Raw genomic sequence first — 19,500 nt, 5'->3', positions numbered from 1 at the left:
CTGGTTACACATTGACCAGAATAGCTGCAGTATGTTGTCTCTTTATCAAATCCAGAAGAAGTCGCAACCTCTAGTTTGTGAACCGCTTACTAAATGACGATTCAGGTATGCAGCTGAATGAGAAACAGTGTAAGATTTGGCTGGTTGACTGCTTAACCAGCATGGCTACCACAGCATTCTATATTGATATGCCATCCCATCTGGTTTGTGCTTAGTGAGACTATAATTGTTTTTTCAACAGGACAATGACCCAAACCACACCTCCAGGCTGTGTAAGGGCTATTTGACCAAGGGGAGTGATGGAGTGCTGCATCAGATGACCTGGCCTCCACAATCACCTGACATCAACCCAATTGAGATGGTTTGAGATGAGTTCGACCGGAGAGGAAAGGAAAAGCAGCCAACAAGTGCCCAGCACATGCGGGAACTCCTGTTGTAAAATCATTCCAGGTGAAGCTGGTTGAGAGAATGCCAAGAGTGTGCAAAGCTGTCATCAAGGATTATGATGGCTACTTTGAAGAATCTCAAATATAATATATATTATGATTTGTTTAACACTTCTTTGGCTACAACATGATTCCATATGTGATATTTCATAGTTTTGATGTCTTCACTATTATTCTGCAATTTTGAAAATAGTACAACTAAAGAAAAACCCTTCAATGAGTAGGTGCGTCCAAACATTTGACTGGTACTCTATAAATATATACATAATTGTGCTCTTTGGTTGTCAGTGTTCCAAACTAGACATGATTTGTCTTTTTACCTATACGTGCAAACACCGTCAGATGGAATTCATAGCAAGCAGTGGACTGGGTTAATCAGATTTGATAAAAGAGAACAGAACAGATGAACTGGAATGATATTCACTCTCATGGGATGGGTTTCCAAAAATACATACCCCCCCCCCCCAATAAGCCACGAATATGACTGCATTGAAGCATAGAGTGCAATCAGAAAGTATTCACACCCCTTGACCTTTTACACATTTTGTTGTGTTACAAAGTGTGATAAAAATGCTCTACTGTCAAAGTGGAAGAATATATATATATATTTTTTTTAATTAATGGAAAATAAAACACATTTATTTTGATTACATTGGATAAGTATTCAACCCCCTGAGTCAAAACATGTTAGAATCACCTTTGGCAGCAATTACAGCTTTGAGTCTTTCGGGGTAAGTCTCTAAGAGCTTTGCAGGCCTGGATTGTGCAATATTTGCCCATTATCCTTAAAGAAAATCTTTAAGCTCTGTCAAGTTGGTTGTTGATCATTGCTAGACAGCCATTTTCAAGTCTTGCCATAGATTTTCCAGCAGATATAGTCAAAATTGTTACTATGTAACTATGGAATATTCTGTGTCGTCTTGTTAAGCAACTCCAGTGTAGATTTGACTTTGGGTTTTAGGGTATTTTCCTGCTGAAAGCTGAACTTGTCTGTTGGAGAACAGACTGAACCTGTTGGAGAACAGACTGAACCACCATTACGCTGTCTGTGCTTAGCTCCTTTCCATTATTTTTAACAAAAACAAATATCCAGGGGCAGCAGGTAGCCTAGTGGTTAGAGGCAGGTAGCCTAGTGGTTAGAGGCAGGTAGCCTAGTGGTTAGAGCTTTGGGCCAGAAACTGAAAGGTTTCCTTGAGCAATGGAAAAATCTGTCATTCTGCCCCTGAACAAGGCAGACAACCCACTGTTCCTAGGCTGTCATTGTAAATAAGAATTTGTTCTTAACTGACTTGCCTAGGTAAATCAAGGTTAAAGAAAATGAATCTGCTCCTAGTCAATGAAAAGCATACTCATAACATGATGCAACCACCACTGTGCTTGAAAATATGAAGAGTGGTACTCAGTGATGTGTTGTGTTGGATTTGCCCCAAAACATAATGCTTTGTATTAAAGAACAAAATATACTTTCTTTGCCACATTTTTGCAGTTATAAATTTAGTGCCTTTTTACAAATAGAATCTAAGTTTTTGAATAAATGTATTCTGTCCAGGCTTCCGTCTTATCGATCTGGCATTTAAGGCAAGGGTTCTCAAACCTCTGCTCGGGGACCCTAAGCCGTTCCATGTATTGTAACTGTTCCACAGCTATCACACCTGATTCAAATGGTCAACTAATCCTCAAGCCCTTGACTAGGTGAATCAGGTGAGTTAGTTCAGGGCTACTACAAAATTGTGAAATGTTCTTGATCCATCCTGTTTCTAAATAGCCATTAAACTCTGTTTTAAAGTCACCTTCCTCTCCAGCAACTGACTTAGGAAGGACACCTGTATCTTTGTAGTGACTGGGTGTATTGATACACCATCCAAAGTGTCATTAATAACTTCACCACGCTCAAAGGGATGCATATTCACCAATAGGTGCCCTCCTTTGCGAGGCATCACCCCCCCCCGTCTTTGTGGTCAAATCTCTGCTTGAAATGTACTAAGTGATTGTGGGACCTCACAGATCATTGTATTTGTGTGGTCCAGAGATGGAGTAGTCATTGAAAAATCATGGTAACCCCTATTATTGCACACGAAGTCCATGCAAAGTATTATGGGATTTGTTAATCCAGAACTTATTTAGGCTTGCCATAACAAAGGGGTTGAATACTCAATATATTTCAGTTTTTATTTTTAATTAGTTTGTAAACCTTTCTTAAAAACAACATTTTACTTTGACGTTATGGGTAGATCAGTCACACAAATTGTAACAAAACAAAATGTGTAAAAAGTGAACAGGAATGACAATTTTCTGAAGGCACCTTTTAGTTTTGTGGAACCATGAAAGTTGACACAGTCTTGTCTCCTGACATTCTCAAGAGTCTTGAATTAGATTATATTTGATGTGTAAAGCTTCACCATCTTCAAAATATGTACTGGTTCTTATAGGTTTCACAATTATGTAGTTTTCATTTGTAGAAATTTTGTCGTGTCACACAAACACAAAGACACTTCCACATTCATATAGAAATTATGACAAACAACAATATTACATTTTTAATTGTTTTTTTTCTTCTATTTTTTCCAATAATCGACCAGAAACAATCAAGTTCTTTTGTCTTTTTGTGAATTCCAAGATCTTCATAATCACTCTTCGAAACTGTATTTTTCTTAAGACATTTCAGTGAGGTTAAGTTTCCTTCTCTTTAAAAAATAATACAATATAGTACAATATAGTACAATGTTTCTTCTCTTTACCAGTAGAAAACATGTAGATGTTACAGAGTACAGACAAATGGAACAAATGAGAGAGGGGAAAGGGAGCAACCCTGATTGTGAAAAATGAGATAAAACTAAGTCAAACATACTAGTTTTCCTCAGATTTGTCCTCACATACACTCACAGTTATAACCACATGAAGAGAGAGACAAACGTTTCATACTGAACAAGGAACACTGATCTTACATTTGAGCCGCAACCCATTTTCTTTTCACAGACAAAAATTTCCCCCTGCTTCCATGTCTTTTCTCACCCAGTGAAATCAGTGGTGGCTGCTGAGGGTTGGGCAGCTCAAAATAACGGCTGGAACAGAGCGAAGGGAATGGCATCAAGCCATGTGTTTGATGTATTTGATACTATTCCACCTAATCCTCTCCAGCAATTACCACGAGCCCTTCCTCCCCAATTAAGGTGCCACCAACCTCCTGTGAGTCAATTTGATTTAGGTGTTGCCCTTTAGGCATATCACCGGACTATCTGATCAGGGCTTTGAGAAAGAGATACAGGAAGCAAACAGGAAGGGACACAACATGTGTTTGACGAGATGTTAGGAAACTGATGATTGGTGCCAGCTTTCGACCACTGTTGGCTAAAACCGATCCAACCCAAGGATGGCAAGTAAGCTTTTATTCATCATCATCATCATCATCATCATCATCATCATCATCATCCTCGTCGTCGTCGTCATCTTCGTCGTCATCGTCATCATCATCATCATCGTCGTCATCATCATCATCATCGTCGTCATCATCATCATCATCGTCGTCGTCATCATCGTCATCGTCATCATCATCTGGATCGATCTTTCCGGACAGCACATCCTCGATCCAGTCCTCAAGCTCATCAGCAGTGGGCATGTCCTCATCATCATCCATCTCCATCCACACACTGTCGGCCTATGAGGGAACACACACACAGTGAGATCTCAATTTGAATGTCACGAATCAAGATGGAGACTAAGTCTGCACAAGACAGAAAGACACTGAGATTCAAGAGAGGCTTGGATGAGAAGACAGTGAGAGTAGACCATCAAAAACCTGAGGTTCCCAGAGAAGATGGATAGATGGATAGATAGATAGATAGATAGATAGATAGATAGATAGATAGATAGATAAGAGAGAAGAGAGAAGAGGATGACACAAAGGAGACGACAGAGACAAAGTAGGTGGGAAGATCAGACTTACATCTTCCACATCCACAACACCGATCTGAGGGGAACCGAGGTCAATGCCGAAGGTCTTCTCCCAGTAGGGCACAAGCTAAAAAGAGAGAGGGAGGTAGAGAGGGGAGATAGAGAGAGAAAATAAAATAAATAAAAATACTACATATAGGCTTATTCTGAGTCTTGGAAACCACAATTTAAAGTTCTGCCTTTCAAGTCCTTAGTGTATCTGTTGGACATTTCTAATATTCCCTTGTTAGACTAGTCGATACACATATACAGGTGCAAAATTAATCATCTTGATCACATAATGAGTAGTTATTTGGGATTACAAAATGATTGCAGGATTCAGTGATTCTACACTGTCCAACTCCAATTTAGTCAGTCTCGATCACATGCAGCATATTCAGACGCCTTTACTTCCTTCACATTTTGTTACGTGACAGCCTCATTCTAAAAGGTATCAAATCGTTTTCTATTTCTATTTCAATCTACACACAATACCACATAATGACAAAGCAAAAACAGGTTTTAGAGATTTTTTCAAATGTATAAAAAAAACTGAAATGTCATATTTACATAAGTGTTCAGACCCTTTACTCAGTACTTTGTTGAAGCACCTTTGGCAGCGATTACAGCCTTGAGTATTCTTGGGTATGCCTCCAGAGTGGCACAGCAGTCTAAGGAAATGGTTCGTACCCAGGCTGTGTCACAACCTGCCGTGATGGGTGGTGACAATCGAGTACCATAGGGTGGTGACAATTGGCCCAGCGTCGTCCGGGTTAGCGGAGGGATTGGCCGTGGGGGTAGGCAGTCATTGCAAATAAGAATTTGTTCTTAACCTCACTAGGGTTTGTGGGACGGTAGTGCCCCACCTCGTCAACAGCCAGTGAAACTGCAGGGCGCCAAATTCAAAACAATAGAAATCCCATAATTAAAATTCCTCAAACATACATGTATTTTACACAATTTTAAAGATACACTTGTTGTAAATCCAGCCACAGTGTCCGATTTCAAAAAGGCTTTACGACGAAAGCAAACCAAACGATTATGTTAGGTCAGAGCCAAGTCACAGAAAAACACAGCCATTTTTCCAGCCAAAGAGAGGAGTCAAAAAAGTAGAAATATAGATCAAATTAATCACTAACCTTTGATGATCTTCATCAGATGACACGTCATGTTACACAATACATGTATGTTTTGTTCGGTAAAGTTCATATTTCTATCCAAAAATCTGAGTTTACATTGGCGCGTTATGTTCAGTAGTTCCAAAACATCCGGTGAATTTGCAGAAAGCCACATCAATTTACAGAAATACTCATAATAAACATTGATAAAAGATAACTGTTATGCATGGAATTTTAGATCCCCTTCTCCTTAATGCAACCGCTGTGTCAGATTTTTAAAAAACGTTACGGAAAAAGCAAACCATGCAATAATCTGAGTAAGGCGCTCAAACGACAAATCAAGCCAAACAGATATCCGCTATGTTGGAGTCAAAAGGAGTCAGAAATAGCATTATAAATATTCACTTACCTTTGATGATCTTCATCAGAATGCACTCCCAGGAATCCCAGTTCCACAATAAATGTTTGTTTTGTTCGATAATGTCCATCATTTATGTCCATATTCCTCCTTGTTGTTCACGCGTTCAGTACACAATCTAACCTCACGACACGCGTGCAAGTCCAGCGGAAGGTACGGAAGAAAAGTCCAAAAAGTTATATTACAGTCCGTAGAAACATGTCAAACGAAGTATAGAATCAATCTTTGGGATGTTTTTAACATAAGTCTCAATACTGTTCCAACCGGAGAATTCCTTTGTCTGTAGAATTGCAATGGAACAGAGCTCGCTCTCTGTGAACGCGCGAGACTGATCTTGTGCCTCTCTGGCAGATCTCTAACTCATTCCCCTCTCATTCATCCCCACCTCTCAGTAGAAGCATCAAACAAGGTTCTAAAGACTGTTGACATCTAGTGGAAGCCTTAGGCATTGCAATTTGACCCCATAGACACTGTATTCGATTGGCCAAGAGTTGAAAAACTACAAACCTCAGATTTCCCACTTCCTGGTTGGATTTTTTCTCAGGTCTTTGCCTGCCATATGAGTTCTGTTATACTCACAGACATCATTCAAACAGTTTCAGAGTGTTTTCTATCCAAATCTATAATTATATGCATATTCTAGCTTTTATGGCTGAGTAGCAGGCAGATTAATTTGGGCACGCTTTTCATCCAAAATTCCCAATGCTGCCCCTACCCTAGTGAAGTGAACTGATTTGCCTAGTATTTGGGGAGTTTATCCCATTCTTCTCTGCAGATCCTCTCAAGCTCTGTCAGGTTGGATGGGGAGTGTCGCCGCACAGGTATTTTCAGATCTCTCCAGAGATGTTTGATCGGGTTTAAGTCCGGGCTCTGGCTGGTCCACTCAAGGACATTCAGAGACTAGTCCCGAAACCACTCCTGTGTTGTCTTGGCTGTGTGTTTAGGGTTCGTATCCTGTTGGAAGGTGAAGCTTTGCCCGAGCCTGAGGTCCTTTGCACTCTAGAGCAGGTTTTCATCAAGGACCTCTCTGTAGTCTCCCAGTCCCTGCCGCTGAAAAACATCCCCACAGCATGGTGTTCCCACCACCATGCGTCACTGTAGAGATGGTGCCAGGTTTCCTCCAGACGTGACACTTGGCATTCAGGCCAAAGGGTTGAATCTTGGTTTCATCAGACCAGAGAATCTTGTTTCTCATGGTCTGAAAGTCCTTTAGGTGCCTTTTGGAAAACTCCAACTGGGCTGTCAAATCAAATCAAATCAAATCAAATTGTATTTGTCACATACACATGGTTAGCAGATGTTAATGCGAGTGTAGCGAAATGCTTGTGCTTCTAGTTCCGACAATGCAGTAATAACCAACAAGTAATCTAACTAACAATTCCAAAACTACTGTCTTATACACAGTGTAAGGGGATAAAGAATATGTACATAAGGATATATGAATGAGTGATGGTACAGGGCAGCATACAGTAGATGGTATCGAGTACAGTATATACATATGAGATGAGTATGTAGACAAAGTAAACAAAGTGGCATAGTTAAAGTGGCTAGTGATACATGTATTACATAAGGATGCAGTCGATGATATAGAGTACAGTATATACGTATGCATATGAGATTAATAATGTAGGGTAAGTAACATTATATAAGGTAGCATTGTTTAAAGTGGCTAGTGATATATTTACATCATTCCCCATCAATTCCCATTATTAAAGTGGCTGGAGTTGGGTCAGTGTCAATGTCAGTGTGTTGGCAGCAGCCACTCAATGTTAGTGGTGGCTGTTTAACAGTCTGATGGCCTTGAGATAGAAGCTGTTTTTCAGTCTCTCGGTCCCAGCTTTGATGCACCTGTACTGACCTCGCCTTCTGGATGATAGCGGGGTGAACAGGCAGTGGCTCGGGTGGTTGATGTCCTTGATGATCTTTATGGCCTTCCTGTAACATCGGGTGGTCTAGGTGTCCTGGAGGGCAGGTAGTTTGCCCCCGGTGATGCGTTGTGCAGACCTCACTACCCTCTGGAGAGCCTTACGGTTGAGGGCGGAGCAGTTGCCGTACCAGGCGGTGATACAGCCCGACAGGATGCTCTCGATTGTGCATCTGTAGAAGTTTGTGAGTGCTTCAGCCTCCTGAGGTTGAAGAGGCGCTGCTGCGCCTTCTTCACGACGCAGTCTGTGTGAGTGGACCAATTCAGTTTGTCTGTGATGTGTATGCCGAGGAACTTAAAACTTGCTACCCTCTCCACTACTGTTCCATCGATGTGGATAGGGGGGTGTTCCCTCTGCTGTTTCCTGAAGTCCACAATCATCTCCTTAGTTTTGTTGACGTTGAGTGTGAGGTTATTTTCCTGACACCACACACCGAGGGCCCTCACCTCCTCCCTGTAGGCCGTCTCGTCGTTGTTGGTAATCAAGCCTACCACTGTTGTGTCATCCGCAAACTTGATGATTGAGTTGGAGGCGTGCGTGGCCACACAGTCGTGGGTGAACAGGGAGCCTGAGAGGGCTCAGAACGCACCCTTGTGGGGCCCCCGTGTTGAGGATCAGTGGGGAGGAGATGTTGTTGCCTACCCTCACCACCTGGGGGCGGCCCGTCAGGAAGTCCAGTACCCAGTTGCACAGGGCGGGGTCGAGACCCAGGGTCTCGAGCTTGATGACGAGCTTGGAGGGTACTATGGTGTTGAATGCCGAGCTGTAGTCGATGAACAGCATTCTCACATAGGTATTCCTCTTGTCCAGATGGGTTAGGGCAGTGTGCAGTGTGATTGAGATTGCATCGTCTGTGGACCTATTTGGGCGGTAAGCAAATTGGAGTGGGTCTAGGGTGTCAGGTAGGGTGGAGGTGATATGGTCCTTGACTAGTCTCTCAAAGCACTTCATGATGACGGCAGTGAGTGCTACGGGGCGGTAGTCATTTAGCTCAGTTACCTTAGCTTTCTTGGGAACAGGAACAATATGTATTGTGTCTTTTACTGTGGATTACCTTCCGTCCGGCCACTCTACCTTAAAGGCCTGATTGGTGGAGTGCTGCAGAGATGCTTGTCCTTCTGGAAGGTTCTCCCATTTCACTAGAGGAACTCTGGAGCTCTGTTAGAGTGACCATCGGGTTCTTGTTCACCTCCCTGACCAAGGCCCTTCTCTCCCGATTGCTCAGTTTGGCCGGGCGGCCAGCTCTAGGAAGTGTCTTGGTGGTTCCAAATTTCTTCCATTTAAGAATGTGGGAGGCCACTGTGTTCTTGGGGATCTTCAATTATACAGACAGTTTTTGGTACCATTCCCAAAATATGTGCCTTGACACAATCCTGTTTCGGAGCTCTATGGACAATTTCTTCGACCTCATGGCTTGGTTTTTGTGCTGACATGCACTGTCAACTGGGGGACCTTATATAGACAGGTGTGTGCCTTTCCAAATCATGTCCAATCCATTTAATTTAACACAGGTGGACTCCAATCAAGTTGAACAAACATCTCAAAGATGATCAATGGAAACAGGATGCACCAGAGCTCAATTTTGAGGCTCATAGAAAATGGCATGAATACTTATGTAAATAAGTTATTTCGATGTATTTATTTTAATTTGCAAACATTTCTAAAAAGCTGTTTTTGCTTTGTCATTATGTGGTATTGTGTGTAGATTGATAAAAAAATGTAATCCATTTTAAATTCAGCTGTAATGTAACAAAATTAGGAAAAAGTTAAGGGGTCAGAATACTTTCCGAATGCACTGTACACAGTATGTTCAGCCAGTTCAAATATCTTCAGCCTGTTCTTACCAGGGAGAAGTCGTCGGGGTCGATCCAGATGATGCTGAGGTCGGGGTTGTCAGTGTTTTCACGGGCCACCTCTTTCAGGATCTCCAGGAACTCAAAACCATCTTGGAAAAGTAAAAGGTTAGATACTGTAGTCTTTTAGCCCCTTCTAAACCCCAACATTGGAAGACAATTGTATTTTTATTATCTAACTTTTACATGTTTTTACGTAGTATATATATATAGAGTAAATGGTAAATATAAGAAAAAATATATAGTGAAACATTGCTTTGGACTAGTGCACTGTACATACCAGGGTCATCCTCCTCAGCGAAGGCTACAATGTGCTCTCCATCAATGTCATCTTCCTAAAGGAAGAAGGAAAGAAGGAACGTGACTCAGGCCTACTGTACATCTCCATGAGAAATAGGCCCACCGGACAGTTCCGCTTTCTAAATGTTTTAATAGTGAGTGAATAAATCTTACCCAGGTCTCGTACATGCTGTGGGGCTCGAGCTTCCTCAGAGTGGGCCTGGAATCAGAATGATATCAATCAATCACATTTAGATTATCAAGCCCTTTTACATAGGCAGTCATAGAGTGCATTCACAGTAACACGGCCTAGACCCAAAAGAGCAAGCAAGGAAAGGCTGAAGCAAGAGCACAGTGGCTTGGAAAAATAAGTAATGTCATTTGAACCACACTTTGTCTACATAACATAGTATAGGCCTTCTGGCTCTGCATTGTAGTTCAGCTGAACTGCAGGCCCTAACTCACCTGTCATGCTCCTCAATGTAGTCTACAAGCTCAGCCTCAGTGTACGGCTTTCCTGGGATGGTCACTGGTTCCTCCATGAAGGGCTCGTAGAAGTCAACCTCGTTCAACTTCATATTCAGCTTCTTGGCAATCTGGATATGGACAAAGAACATTAATTTGGCTATCAGAAATCTGTTGTTTCAACATGAAAAGATGAGTTAACACTTTGAATTAAAGTATTTGCAATGTAACTTATATTATGTTTTGTGGACTAAACTTGATTTCCTAAGTTGACTCAACACTTCAAGGTAGCGCAGTAACTTATCTTTTCAAGTTAAGACTACTAAAAAGGGTACACTGTATAGACAGTTGGTCTGCATTGGGGACAATGGAAATATTCCAGAATGGAGTTTAGAATATAGTTGTAGTGGCTTCCTTTCCTTTTTACCATAGCCACTGCCCAAGCCCCCTCCCTTCGCTAGGGGTTGTTTGGTACACATACAGTCCACACTCAAGGTTTCCAAACGGCCAAACATTCAATGACATCCAGGGATATGGTGCAACAAAAAAGTTTATTCTTCTTATATCTAACAAAGAAATGATTCTCCAATCAACTTAATGCATAGATTACTTGATATGGAAAATACATATTATGACCTGTATGTATGTCTGTATGGTCAAAAAACTACCGCTCCCGCATCTAGCAAGGACTAACTTCCCGAAGGCCCAACTTCCTGCCTTTATCCTAACACACTTACCACAGTACAATGAATAGGCCAGAGAGGGGGGGGGCAAAAACTGAATTACACTAACAGATGAATATATCTCAATCAGGTAAATATAAATCATAAAAGGTACGTACCTAACATTTCATCATATACATTCATATTTAATATATTTACACAAATATACATGGAGCTCCATATGGAGCTCCGTACAAATATGTCCAAATCGGCTCTAACAATAGTCAACTCTAATTTTACGCTCTGTGGTTCCGTACCTTGGGGTCAAAGGTGGCGAAGAACTTGATGAATGGATGGAACTCCTCGGCAGCATCGTCATACTCAATGAAGTCTGTAAAAGAGAAAAATAACATTAACCTAACGTGATATTGTCATTGACATACTTGATTGAGAAAATTGTCAGAATTCAGGCATAGAATCCCTGCATGTGGCTCACAGAAATAGGAGTTGTGACTAGCAACCCATTAGCCTGATCCCAGATCTGTTTGTGCCAATTCAGTGACAATGACCATAGGAGTTGGCATGACAGCACAAACACATCTGGGACCAGGCTAGTAATTTCAGTCATGATTTCTCTGGTCTTTCCCACAGAGTTTGTTGGCTGTACTTACGGGGCGATTTTTCACTCTTGAAGTAGCCGACCAGCTTGATGTCCTCGTCAATGTTGTGGAAGCCCTTCAGCTCACGCTCATTATCAATTATCTCCACGGGGTCCTCAATCACCTGGACAGAGATTGCATGAGGGAGAAGAGATGTGGAGAGAAGATTTTAGAAGGTCGAGGAAGATTTTACTGGCCTTATTTTTTCTATCCTTTTCAGAACAATATTTAGTAAACACAATGTAATCACCTGTTAATACACTTCACTTCCGAGAGTGTTTACACAGTAATACAAACACGTTAAAGTGAAGTTACAACCAAATGACTGTAACCAAAATGAGGTGGCACGACAACTAAATGACTATATAATGTTATAACAGTTACTCACGTCGTAGAGGAACTCCACTAGGGTGTCAGCGGCCAGCTCACCGTCATACTCAATGATCTCATTATCAATAAAGATGTAGATGCTCTCCACCTCGTCCAGACCTGAGGAGGGATGAGGACAGGTTAGAGATGCTGTTTAGGGGCTAGGGAGGGGGCTAGGGAAGGGATGGGGCTAGGTTAGGGAGGGGGCTAGGCAAGGGATGGGATGGAAATAGGGAAGGGATGGGGCTAGGGAAGGGAGGGGGCTAGGGAAGGGATGGGGCTAGGGAAAGGATGGGGGCTAGGGAAGGGATGGGGGCTATGGAAGGGATGGGGCTAGGTAGAGGTAAGAGATGGGAATAGGGAAGGGATGGGGCTAGGAAAAGGAGGGGGCTAGGTATGGGGAAGGGATGGGAATGGGGGCTAGGAAAAGTATGGGGGCTAGGTATAGGGAAGGGATGGGAATGGGGAAGGGATGGGGCTAGGGGAGGATGGGGGCTAGGGAAGGGATGGGGGCTAGGTATTAGGCAAGGGATGGGGCTAGAGGCTAGGGAAGGGATGGGGGCTAGGTCATAGGCAAGGGATGGGGCTTGGGGGCTAGGGACGGGATGGGGGCTAGGTAATAGGCAAGGGATGGGGCTAGAGGCTAGGGAAGGGATGGGGCTAGAGGCTAGGGAAGGGATGGGGGCTAGAGCTAGGGAAGGGATGGGGGCTAGGTAATAGGCAAGGGATGGGGCTAGAGGCTAGGGAATGGATGGGGCTAGAGGCTAGGGAAGGGATGGGGGCTAGGTATTAGGCAAGGGATGGGGCTAGAAGCTAGGGAAGGGATGGGGCTAGAGGCTAGGCAAGGGATGGGGCTAGAGGCTAGGGAAGGGATGGGGCTAGAGGCTAGGGAAGGGATGGGGCTAGGTATTAGGCAAAGGATGGGAATAGAGGCTAGGGGGGGATGGGGGCTAGGTAATAGGCAAGGGAAGGGGCTAGAGGCTAGGGAAGGGATGGGGCTAGAGGCTAGGGAAGGGATGGGGCTAGAGGCTAGGGAAGGGATGAGCCTAGAGGCTAGGGAAGGGATGGGGCTAGAGGCTAGGGAAGGGATGGGGCTAGAGGCTAGGGAAGGGATGGGGCTAGGTGTAAAGGCAAGGGATGGGGACTAGAGGCTAGGGAAAATATGGGGGCTAGGTAATAGGCAAGGGATGGGGCTAGAGGCTAGGGAATGGATGGGGCTAGAGCCTAGGGAAGGGGTGGGGCTAGGTAATAGGCAAGGGATGGGGCTAGAGGCTAGGGAAGGGATGGGGCTAGAATCTAGGGAAGGGATGGGGGCTAGGTTATAGGCAAGGGATGGGGCTAGAGGCTAGGGAAGGGATGGGGGCTAGGTAATAGGCAAGGGATGGGGCTAGAGGCTAGGGAAGGGATGGGGCTAGAGGCTAGGCAAGGGATGGGGCTAGAGGCTAGGCAAGGGATGGGGCTAGAGGCTAGGGAAGGGATGGGGCCAGGTTATAGGCAAGGGATGGGAATAGAGGCTAGGGAAGGGATGAGGCTAGGTAATAGGCAAGGGATGGGGCTAGAGGCTAGGGAAGGGATGGGGCTAGAGGCTAGGGAAGGGATGGGGCTAGATGCTAGGGAAGGGATGAGTCTAGAGGCTAGGGAAGGGATGGGGCTAGAGGCTAGGGAAGGGATGGGGCTAGAGGCTAGGCAAGGGATGGGGCTAGAGACTAGGCAAGGGTTGGGGCTAGAGGCTTAGGGAAAGCATGGGGATAGAGGCTAGGGAATGGATGGGGCTAGAGGCTAGGCAAGGGATGGGGCTAGACGCTAGGCAAGGGATGGGGCTAGAGTATATGGAAGGGATGGGAGCTAGGTAATAGGCAATGGATGGGGCTAGAGGCTAGGGAAGGGATGGGGCTAGAGGCTAGGCAGGGTATGGTGCTAGAGGCTAGGCAAGGGATGGGGCTAGAGGCTAGGGAAGGGATGGGGCTAGAGGCTAGGCAAGGGATGGGGCTAGAGGCTAGGGAAGGGATGGGGGCTAGGTAATAGGCAAGGGATGGGGCTAGAGGCTAGGGAAGGGATGGGGCTAGAGGCTAGGGAAGGGATGGGGCTAGAGGCTAGGCAAGGGATAGGCTAGAAGCAGGTTAGAAACTCTGGGGACTAGGGTTTAGAGGACAGGTTTTGAACTCTACTTAAGGTCTAGAGGACAGATTAAGATCTTTACTTAGGATCTAGGTTTTAGGGGACATGCTAGGAACTCTGGTTAGGGTTTATGGTTTAGGGGACAGGTTAGAAAATATACTTAGGGTCGAGGATTTAGGGGGACATGTTAGAGACTCTGTCGAGGGGCTAGGAGATAGGGGCTAGGGAAGGGATGGGCAAGTAAGTTGGTAACAAGACATTTTTCTCACCTGTAAAATAATGTATTATTTTATCTACACAGTATGAACATAAAGTGAGTTACTCCCTCCTGAAGTAGAATGCATTAGTTGTTTAATTGCATACCGGTGACTGAACCACCTAGAACTTTTTTTTCTTCCATGGCAGTGACAGTACAAGATAAGGATAAGATTGGTATTAGACAGAGGGAGCTGCAAGTCAGTTAGAAAATGAAAGTGTGAAATAATCAGATCTCTGCAAAGGAATGTTTTTTCAGTTAGAAACTGAGTGTGAAACTCAGATCTCTGCAAGGAATGTTGTTGGACAACTACAGCTCTCTGGTGGCTGAATGATCTACTGAGGGTGATAGTGAAGCTCATACGTGTCTAGACTGTAGAGCCCTGACTTCTTCCTGAACATGTAACATGACAATAACCTTTCCTAACCACAACTAGGACAGATTTTATTCTTGTTGGGAAAAACTCTGCCCTTCCCATATAACATGTTCCGTGTTATAAAGATATCTTACACAGTTACTAGATTGGGTCCAGAGTTCTGCCTACTGTAAATGCAAAGGTTTCTTTTCAAACTTTTTTTGCCCATCGGCAAACCTTTGATTAGTGGAATCAGGTGTGTAGGGACTGAACTTTAGACATTTATTTGTTCAAGGCAGTGACAGTACGAGATAAGCAGCTGCAAGTCATTTAGAAACTGAAAGTGAGACTCAGATCTTTCTGTGAGGAATGTTTGTTGACCACTACAGCTCTCTGGTGGCTGAATGATGTACTGAGGGGGATACTGAAGCAATAAGGCCCGAAGGGGGAGTGATATATGGCCAATATACGACTGCTAAGGGCTGTTGTTAGGCACAACGCAAAGTGGGGTGCCAGGACACAGTCCTTAGCCATGGTATATTGGCCATATATCACAAACCCCCGAGGTGTCGTATTGCTATTATAAACTTGTTACCAAAGTAATTAGAGCAGTACAAATATATGTTTTGTCAAACCCGTGGTATACGATATGATATACAACGGCGGGCAGCCAATTAGCATTCAGGGCTCGAACCACCCAGTTTATAACGAGGCTTTTATGTGTATGTAGATCTACTACTGTAAGTCTACAACTGTAGGTCTACTACTGTAGGTCTGCTATTATATTTTGTTTAAACTTGAAAATAGGTTTGGGTCAAATCCAATACAACACTACACAGAGTGAAACCCTCTGTATTTTGAATGGTGGCAGCATCATATTATGGGTATGCTTGTCACTTGCAGGAGCTGGGGAGTTTGTCAGGATCAAAATAAAAATGAGCAAACCCCAGGTAAACGGTTAGAGGAAAACCTCCCTAAAATCTAACCCTGGGATGGAGTTTTTATTTTCATTGGGACAATTACACAAGATTTTAATGTTAATTCTAAAGCTTGTGTGTTGAGTAATATGTGTTGAGTGTTTCTGAATGGTCGAGTCAGTCAGGAACTCAGAGACAAGGTTTGAATATTGCTGTCCATCAATAACTCCCAACCAAATTGTCTGAGCATGTTGCTTTAAGAGTTGTGCAAAGTTTGTAGAATCTTATTCAAAATTATTCACAGCTGTAATTGTCTGCCAAGCGTGCTTCCAACAAGTATTCACATTGTTGTGTGAAGACATACGCAATCAAAACATCTTCATATTTGATTCATTAAGAACATTTTCTATAATTTTTCTTTCACTTTCAAAATGTGGAGTAGGTTGTGTAGAACAGCAGGAAAAAAAATCTAATTTAATCCTTTTTACATTTAATATTAAGATAGCAAAATGTGAAGAGTGTGCAAGGGGTGTCTAGACTTACACTAGGCACTGACTGTGAATCATTTGAGTTAGTTCAGGGCTACAACAAAATTGTGAAATGTCTGGGGGTCCCGAGGAGAGGTTTGAATACCACTGCTCTCATCTATTTCAACAGGAAAGATACCACACCTCGGGCAGAAGAGGGCAGGAGAGATCAGGATTCTATGTGAAGTCAGACAGAAAGACTGAGGTTTAATCGATGATGAAAAGGGGGTCAAGAGATGAGTGAGCTTTTACCCAGCTTCTTGGCGACAGAGAGGTCCTTCTTCTCATCCACAAGACCGAATCCAATGTCTTCATCATCGATATCATCAAGAACCTGGGCTGCAAGCTACAAAGAAGAGAGAGAAGAGAGAAAGAAAGAAAGAAAGAAAGAAAGAAAGAAAGAAAGAAAGAAAGAAAGAAAGAAAGAAAGAAAGAAAGAAAGAAAGAAAGAAAGAAAGAAAGAAAGAAAGAAAGGAGATGGAGCTGTATCAGAGCACATGGACCCTAGCATCCTAACGTCTGTTTTACGCTCCATTTTTGGATTTCTAGATCTTACTTATTTGAACAACCTTGAATGGATCTGACAGGTATCAGCAATATCGCTATAGCTCAACTGTGTCCTCTGATAGGCTAGGTGACATTTTCAACATATTGCTTATACCTATCCAATCATTTCAGATCTACACAACTGCCTAAAGGGACAGGGGGTTGACTTAGAACGGAATAGATATGTGTATGCCCCCCCTATGTTAATAGATGTGCCATACCTCAGGAATGAGGTGCTCAGCACTCCAGTCCTAGACACATATGACCACATTGCACTCCAATGGACTGCATGGAAAATATATTTCCCACATACTCTGTAAGCACTCACACCCCCAACCACAGCATTTCCTCCCTCTTTCAAGGCCTTAAAAGCAAAAGAATTAGAGCGCTGCCTTGCACTTTCTAAATCTGTGTGAAACTGGACCTATTGATGGATAGTTAGCCCAGCGAATGAGAGGGCAGAGAGAGAAGAGAAGGGGGGGCATGGTCCTAGTGTGTCAACAGGAAGAGACGTGGTCACGACAGGTGCAGTGGACTGGTGGAAAAGGAGAAGGGCTCACGCTTTGCGAGAGTAAACTTACATACACACGCTCACTAACACCTACTTGCAAAGACACACACAAACACACACACACAGACTCCCACACACACAGACGCACAAACACACATACTTTGTTCTCATTTTATAGCAGTCTATAGCAGTACATGGAACAAAATATCAGTAGAAAAAACATTGTACTCCAATTGATGTCTAAGAATCACATAATTACAAATGTCTTAATTACAAATGTCTACAGAATGGGTATCATTCAAAAGCAGGCACTATCCATCAAGGAATATCCATTGATATGTCCAGCCCACACAGTCAAGCTAGGCAACATCCACCATAGCCAGGTCACAGTTCGGTCCCAGCCTCAACTCCACCTCAGCCATAACAACAGCCCTGAGATCCATTTTGGTTTGGACTGTGCTACCTGGTATCCTTGGGACTGCCTTATCCTAAACCCTGACCACAACCCTTATCTAAACCTAATCTTAAGCGTTACCTAACCCATTTTAAATGTCAACTTCAAATGGGCTTGGGAAGTCCCTAGGATCCCAGATAGCACGGACCATTCCCGGATAGCACCAAACCAAGATGGGCGGCAAAACAAGAAGGCCAACGTTATGTGGCTCAATCTGGTTTACAATAAAGCCAGTGTGACAAGTACTGCTCTCGTGCCAAGCAATTCCTTTGGGCCAGCATCTATGTTTTGCATGAAATTGTTGAAAGGATAAATGAATTAATGAATTAATGAATGAATGAAATGATAAAGGGGTTAGACTGTAAGACTGTTTCTGTTTGTTTTGTTATTTCGGTGACCTTAATTTGCAACATTACTTTCACTGCTGTAGTACAGAGAAGCAGTAATAGCCTGCTTCCCAAATGGCACCCTATTCCCTGTATAGTGCACTACTTTTGAACAGAGCCCATAGGGAATATGGTGCCATTTGGGACGCTGCGATAGAGCAAGCTGCTGAGGGTTTTGCTGTAGGGCAGCAGCTTTGTTGAGGGCTGGTTCGAAGGCCTGGACATACCTGGAACGTCAGGGCAGCTGGACTGGTGAGTAACTGTAGAGAGAAGTCATGCTTTAGCACAGGACATTAACGTGTAGTCCGGGATTCAATCAAAGGTGCGTTGACGACAAGAGCACCGCTCTAGACTCTTTAAGGTCATTTACGCTTGAGCCAACATCCGCAGAGTTACCATGAATGTGATCTCCACGAAAGACGGAGAAATTGCCTTTAAAAGGTGCGTTGTTGACAATGCGTCTTTGATTGATTGTATAACCACTACAAGACTGAGTAAACAAGGGACAGTTAACAAAGGATGGTAAACAAAGGATAGTAAACAAATGAACCAAGGACAGTGAACAAAGCATAACATAGTGTATGTGTCCCAATATCCATATTCATGTAGACTGCATTGTCACTATATTACTTTTTACTTTATAGTAAATATATACTATTCACTAATATCCCACTGGGCACAGACTTCACTTAAACATCTATTCCATGTTGGTTCAACGTGATTTCGTTGAAATGACGTGGCAACAACGTTGATTCAACCAGTGTGTGCCCAGTGGGATTACTTGCCGATTACATTACGTCATCATAAAACATATTATGTTAGTATCATGAATATGGATATTAAAACATACGGACAGAGTCATGACATCACAGGACAGTGAATAGAATGTAGAATACTTCCACTATACAGGACAGTCCATAGAACACAGCGATGGTGACGGGTCAAGAGGCAGAGTACAGAACAATCTAACTTCAATGGAGGTCGGAGTTCAGACTTTAGAATAAGCACAAATGCTCTTTGAACCACAAAGATTCACAAAGTGTCTTAAAAACCTGTTGAGTGTAGGGGGCAGTATTTTGATGTTTGGATGAAAAACGTACCCAAATGAAACTGCCTATTTCTCAGGCCCAGAATCTAGAATATGCATATAATTGTCAGATTAGGATAGAAAACACTCTAAAGTGTCCAAAACTGTCAAAATATTGTCTGTGAGTATAACAGAACTGATATTGCAGGAAAATCCAACCCGGAAGTGCTGTTTTTCCTGAATGCTCTCTGTTCCATTGCCTGCTTTCGCTCCATTTAA

At 43.2% G+C, this 19,500-nt stretch overlaps 1 protein-coding gene across 2 annotated transcripts in view; it reads right to left on the bottom strand.

The window, feature by feature from the left end:
• Positions 1-2,968: 2,968 nt before the first annotated feature.
• LOC115115239 (calsequestrin-1-like) overlaps positions 2,969-19,500 on the bottom strand; it is a 31,479-nt gene continuing 14,947 nt past the window's right edge. The window contains exons 2-12 of one of the 2 annotated variants that reach the window (XM_029643734.2): positions 18,422-18,454; positions 16,550-16,643; positions 12,144-12,244; positions 11,768-11,879; positions 11,414-11,487; positions 10,435-10,565; positions 10,144-10,189; positions 9,971-10,025; positions 9,682-9,782; positions 4,390-4,464; positions 2,969-4,101 (exon numbers count right to left, since the gene is read on the bottom strand). In XM_029643734.2, coding sequence (XP_029499594.2) covers positions 3,832-4,101; positions 4,390-4,464; positions 9,682-9,782; positions 9,971-10,025; positions 10,144-10,189; positions 10,435-10,565; positions 11,414-11,487; positions 11,768-11,879; positions 12,144-12,244; positions 16,550-16,643; positions 18,422-18,454 — 1,092 coding nt within the window. In that variant the 3' untranslated portion in view covers positions 2,969-3,831. The remainder of the gene's footprint in view (positions 4,102-4,389; positions 4,465-9,681; positions 9,783-9,970; positions 10,026-10,143; positions 10,190-10,434; positions 10,566-11,413; positions 11,488-11,767; positions 11,880-12,143; positions 12,245-16,549; positions 16,644-18,421; positions 18,455-19,500) is intronic. The other variant, XM_029643735.2, reaches the window with a different exon arrangement.

Source organism: Oncorhynchus nerka, linkage group LG12 (genome assembly GCF_034236695.1).
Source record: "Oncorhynchus nerka isolate Pitt River linkage group LG12, Oner_Uvic_2.0, whole genome shotgun sequence".
NCBI classification, from domain to species: domain Eukaryota; kingdom Metazoa; phylum Chordata; class Actinopteri; order Salmoniformes; family Salmonidae; genus Oncorhynchus; species Oncorhynchus nerka.
Note: the sequence above shows the minus strand (reverse complement) of the source record. Positions and strands in the feature narration are given on the sequence as shown.